The 5456-nt window shown below is 34.3% G+C and overlaps 1 protein-coding gene across 1 annotated transcript; it reads left to right on the top strand.

Moving 5' to 3' along the window:
* The first annotated feature begins 1089 nt into the window (after window positions 1–1089).
* On the top strand, window positions 1090–5133 carry LOC136217585 (jasmonoyl--L-amino acid synthetase JAR6). The gene is made up of 5 exons (XM_066004174.1): window positions 1090–1390; window positions 2310–2626; window positions 2716–2817; window positions 2985–3778; window positions 4519–5133. The coding sequence occupies exons 2-5, from the start codon at window positions 2331–2333 to the stop codon at window positions 5055–5057; spliced, it is 1731 nt and encodes a 576-aa protein (XP_065860246.1). The 5' UTR covers window positions 1090–1390; window positions 2310–2330; the 3' UTR covers window positions 5058–5133.
* Window positions 5134–5456: the final 323 nt, after the last annotated feature.

Raw genomic sequence — 5456 nt, 5'->3', positions numbered from 1 at the left:
CTCGCAACCCTCTCAAACGCCATAAGTGCTTTAAAATATCACTTCCACAACTCAATAAGCTTACTTAGCCGATTTTGATAACAAACGACTAAGTGTCACGCGGGTCGAGAAATCCCTGTAACAATTAGCTCATAATATGTGAAATGTACCCGACAATTCCAAACAAATCAGTATTTATAATACGTAATAGAAAATTTGAAATTTGAATGGGTTGACGGTTATTTAATTATTACATCATAAATTTTAAATATTAATTATGTTTAAAATAAAGGATAAAGTACAAAAAAAAAAAAAAAAAGTCTCAAAGTTTTTGAAAAAAATATCAATTTATCTCCAATATACAAAATAACATCATTTTAGTCTAAATGTTTATGAATTGTATCAATTTAACTATGAATAACATAACTTGACGTCTCAACATTTATAAAATGGTATCAATTTAGCTTCAAGTTCCGTTTCCTAAAGCTAAGTTTGTGTCATTATACACATATTGAGGCTAAACTGGTGTCATTCTATACGTTGTTGCCGAATTGCCACTTCCAAAAAAAAAAATCATTGGGCCATTTTGGTAATTTATCCCTTAAAATAGTTAGTAGGCTACTAATAACGTTTATCAACAAAATGTCAACAATTAAGTGCTCATTTTTTCCACTTTTCGGAACGGCTTTTTGCTTTTTAATTCTAAACATAAGGCAAGAAGTGTTTGGTAAAAATTCGAAATAGCCACTTTTAACAGAATAATCCACTAATACATAATAACAGCAAACAGCTGAGAACAACAACTAACACAAACATATAAACCAAACTGGCTCTATTAAATATAAGCTAATCACAACAAATCTATCATAATGTTTAGTGTTCCAGCAATATAATTACAAATAATTTATCTAAATATATAAACTGATTCAAATTATTTAGAATTTGTTAATTCAATTTATATAGATGCTTAATCCTAGTTCACCCCACCCAAGTATAAAGATGCTAAAAATGCTATTTTGGCAATACTGAATAGTATTGCAGGGCAAAATGGGCATTGAAAAAAACAAATAAATAAAAAGGACAAAAAGAAGAGAAGTGGACGGCATTAGACAGATGCAAATGCCTATATATAAACAGAGCTCCCACAAGAATTTTCAGCTCAACCTCCAAAATCAATCCTGATCCTGAATTTCTCCAACATTCACTCTTTTCTTGTTCGTTTTTATTTTATTTTATTTATTTTAATTTAATCCTCTCTCTCTGCCATTTTTGGCTCCACACTCACTCAGATGAAACCTGCCGACTGATGATGTTTACGTAAGGGAACAGAACAACCACCGTCGAAATCAGTGATTCATTCACTTCATCTTCTTCCTTTTCTTTCAAACTCCGGCAGCTCTTTTTCTCTCAGGTATTGTCTCTGTCTGTTCTTTTGTTTCTAAATTTGGTTTATGCTTTGGAATTGCATAATTCTGTTTTCTTTAATTATATCTTTTGGTTGTGTTGCTTTTCTGTCTCTTGTCTTTCAACTGTTGAGAACTTTCCGATCATAAAAGTTTTGTTTCTTCTTCTTTATGGAAATTCTCCTATTTTCTGATTGATTTTAGTTTCCTCTTCTTGCCTTTTTAATTATTACTAAGTTTTAAGCATGGATTTTGAGCTTCACTACTTCAGTTGATTTTTTTTTCCCTTTTTCGTTCGTGCTCATACATGCTTCGAATCCGTTTTCTTACTTTCCGGGAAAATTCTAGAAAGTTGACGCGTTGACTAACGTCAAATCGAGATCACAGTGATATGTATGAACTGTTTGCGTATTGGAGTGTTAGTTAGTTGATCCTGTTCTTATCTAAGTTAGCGATCGTTATTGATTACTCATAGTTAAAGCTTTTCTTCGATCTATGGATCCAGTTTTTTTGTTGCCAATCGATTCTGTGTATGTTGACCAAGTTATTGACAGCTCCTTCCATTTCTTCAGTTGCGAGTTAAATAGAAGAATGAGTTTGGTTTTGAATTCTCAATTTCCCTTCATTTTGAGTATTTAAAGAACGGAAACTCTGTCAATTTGAGGTTCTGGTGTGTTGGATAGAGAATGAATTAGCAAGTTGAGGATTAAATGAATAAAATCTTATTCCGTTAATATTGTTCAATCTGCTGCCTGATGGGGTCTTTAATGGTGACTTTCTCGAATAGTTTGTGTCATTTATGTTTGGCTTTTTCCTGGAAAGCATATATTCTATTTTTGTCGTCCAATACGATCAGCTTACAATATCAATGATTTCTTCAGTTTAATCTCTCTTTCTTTTTGTTTTTATTTGTTTCTGCTGCTGCAGACTCAACAAGTTCTATTGGAAATGTTAGAAAAGAAGATGGATGAAATTGATATTGATGAAGTGATAGAGGACTTTGAAGAAATGACAAAGAATACAAAGAGGGTCCAAAAAGAGACCCTCTTGAAGATTCTCCAAGAAAATGGATCTGCAGAGTACTTACTGAATCAGGGTCTCGATGGACGAACTGATCCAGAGAGTTTCAGAGCATGCGTTCCCCTTGTCACTCACAAGGACTTGGAACCTTATATTCAAAGAATAGCAGATGGAGATTCTTCACCTGTTCTTACTGGGAAGCCCATAACTAACATATCTGTGAGGTACAGCTTTTTTGCCAAGTGTTCATTTGATGATTTTACAAACTCTTATTGTCAATTTTCTAGTTCTGATAAAATTTCCTCTTTCCCAGTTCTGGTACTACTGAAGGAAAGCCCAAACGTGTACCATTCACTGATGAATTGACAGATAACACGTTGCAGATACATAGAACTTCTTTTGCCTTTAGGAACAGGTATCTAGACAGCTTTTCATTTCTTTCATTTTCATCACGGTTTTTGTGCCATTTGTCAATAGATGATAGTACATATGCAAGTGCTACTTATCATTTATTGTGATTGGCAGAGTAAATTAGGGTTTATTGACTTCTCTATTGATGAGACTAATCTTCATGTGATACAGAGAATATCCTCTTGGAAATGGAAAAGCCTTGCAGTTCATCTTCAGCAGCAAGCAGACCAAAACTAGAGGAGGTTTGTTTTGTGGTACAGCCACAACCAATCTGTTCCGAAACCCACACTATAAAAGTGCTATGGAGGCAATGCAATTCAAATGCTGCAGTCCTAATGAAGTTATATTTGGTCCAGACTTCCACCAATCATTATATTGCCATCTCTTATGTGGGTTAATTTTCCGTGAAGAAATTCAATTTGTTTACTCCACATTTGCCCATAGCATTGTACTTGCATTTCGAACCTTTGAACAAGTATGGGAAGAGCTTTGTAATGATATAAGAGATGGAGAACTCAGCAGCCGTGTCACTGCACCTTCTATCAGAGCAGCAATGTCAAAAGTGCTTAAACCAAACGCTGAATTGGCGGATTCGATCCGTAGTATATGCTCCGGATTAAGTAATTGGTATAGGTTAATACCAGAACTTTTTCCCAATGCGAAGTATTTGTATGGGATAATGACAGGGCCAATGGAGCCTTATTTGAAAAAACTAAGGCACTATGCAGGGGAATTACCATTGTTGAGTGCAGACTATGGTGCTTCAGAGGGATGGATTGGGGCAAATGTCAATCCAAAGTTACCTCCTGAACAGGCTACTTATGCAGTCTTACCAAACATTGGATATTTCGAATTCATTCCCCTCAATGGCACTGCTGACAACACCTATGAAGTCCCCAAAACAGTGGGTTTAACAGAAGTTGAAATTGGAGAAGAATACGAGATTGTTCTCACCAATTTCGCAGGTACTTAAGCATCTTTTAATCTTTCTTCATTTAAGGATTCATAAACTAATCAAGTATTCAGGAAGTCAACTTTGTGTATACTTGTAAAGTCATGTGATGATTAGCTTCTATCCTGATCCTGAAGTAAATGTTTCTGCCCTCCTCCATATACTGCCATGTTTTGCTGTACCATTTTCTATGTTATCACTATCAGAAAATGGGAACTCCTTGACTTTGACCCACCACATGTTTGGTACTTGAGATAACGGAGATACATACTTTCCTATATCTCTTAGCTCATTGTTCAATGCTCAATGTTCACATTTACATGTAGACACATTTAATTAACTGACACGTTTCTTGTGGCCCCAACTCTAGGTATTCTTATTTTAATGTTTCCTCATGTGTGACACAGTATTAGAAAACACAAAACTACTTCTCTTTTCCTGCAAACCCATGTGCCTCTACATATAATAACAAAATAGAAATTTACATGTATTTATGAGTATTTGTGAGAGGAGAAGCATGTTATGATTAGTTAAAGATCAAGACTTTGTCTTCACCAGCCAAAAAGTTTATAGCCTGGTCAACTGCTTTACCAAGTAAACAAACAAACTATTAAAAAAAGTACAAAATTTATGCAATTGGCATCCGAGGATTAGGTAGATATCTAGTTGGATTTTTTTGTCTAAGGTTTATAGAAAATGTTTCAACCACCATATTAGCATATAGTAACATGGTATTGCATTATTAAACTGCAGGGTTATACAGGTATAGATTAGGAGATGTGGTGAAAGTGATGGGGTTCCATAACTCAACACCAGAACTAAGATTCATCTGTAGAAGAAGCTTAAAACTCTGCATAAACATCGATAAAAACACGGAGAAAGATTTACAGTTAGCTGTAGAAGAAGCAGTGAAGGAATTAGCGGAAGAAAAACTAGAACTTGTTGATTTTAGCAGTTTAGCAGATAGATCAAGTGAGCCTGGTCATTATGTGATATTTTGGGAAATAAGTGGTGATGCAACAGAGAAAGTGTTAAGGGAGTGTTGCAATTGCTTGGATAAATCTTTCCTTGATGCAGGCTATGTTACTTCTCGGAAGGTCAATTCGATTGGACCGCTTGAGCTTCGAGTAGTTCATAAAGGAACTTTCCAGAAGATTCTAGAACATTTTCTTGGATTAGGAACTGCTGTTAGCCAGTTCAAAACGCCACGTTGCATTGGTCCTACTAATGATGTGGTCTTGCAAATTCTCAACAATAATGTCGCTAAGTCTTTTCTTAGCACTGCTTTTTAAGTGAATGTAGATACGTTTATCCAACTCTCTATTGTAGTTTTATCAAAAGAAAAAAGGAAAAATGTTGATCTGAGTCTTTATATTTCAATTTGTCAATTTGACCTCTCCGTCAATTACAATTGCATAAATTAGGTGTCTGCTTAGTTTTCTTTTACTCTAATGATTTGATTAGGATTGAAAAACAATTACTTATAGTTTGAGAGGAAAGTTTTTGAAAATAGAACAACTAGATCAAATATATTTTAATATTTTGCTTGCTGAATTAGTTAGTTGTAAATATTTAATTTAGTTTAAAGAGTATTACTCATTTTAATCAATAAAATTGTATTTTTTTACAGCAGGTTGGAATAATTTTTCGGAAAAATGAAAGTTCCGGAACACTTTTAGACTTTTAATTTA

Source organism: Euphorbia lathyris, chromosome 2, assembly GCF_963576675.1.
Source record: "Euphorbia lathyris chromosome 2, ddEupLath1.1, whole genome shotgun sequence".
Lineage (NCBI taxonomy): Eukaryota > Viridiplantae > Streptophyta > Magnoliopsida > Malpighiales > Euphorbiaceae > Euphorbia > Euphorbia lathyris.
Note: the sequence above shows the minus strand (reverse complement) of the source record. Positions and strands in the feature narration are given on the sequence as shown.

Excerpts from the sequence above, each read along its gene's own strand:
- LOC136217585 (XM_066004174.1), top strand. The coding sequence starts at position 2,331 with ATGTTAGAAAAGAAGATGGATGAAATTGATATTGATGAAGTGATAGAG. Across the intron at positions 2,627-2,715 it reads ATAACTAACATATCTGTGAG|TTCTGGTACTACTGAAGGAA; the intron begins GTACAGCTTTTT and ends CCTCTTTCCCAG. Across the intron at positions 2,818-2,984 it reads TCTTTTGCCTTTAGGAACAG|AGAATATCCTCTTGGAAATG; the intron begins GTATCTAGACAG and ends CATGTGATACAG.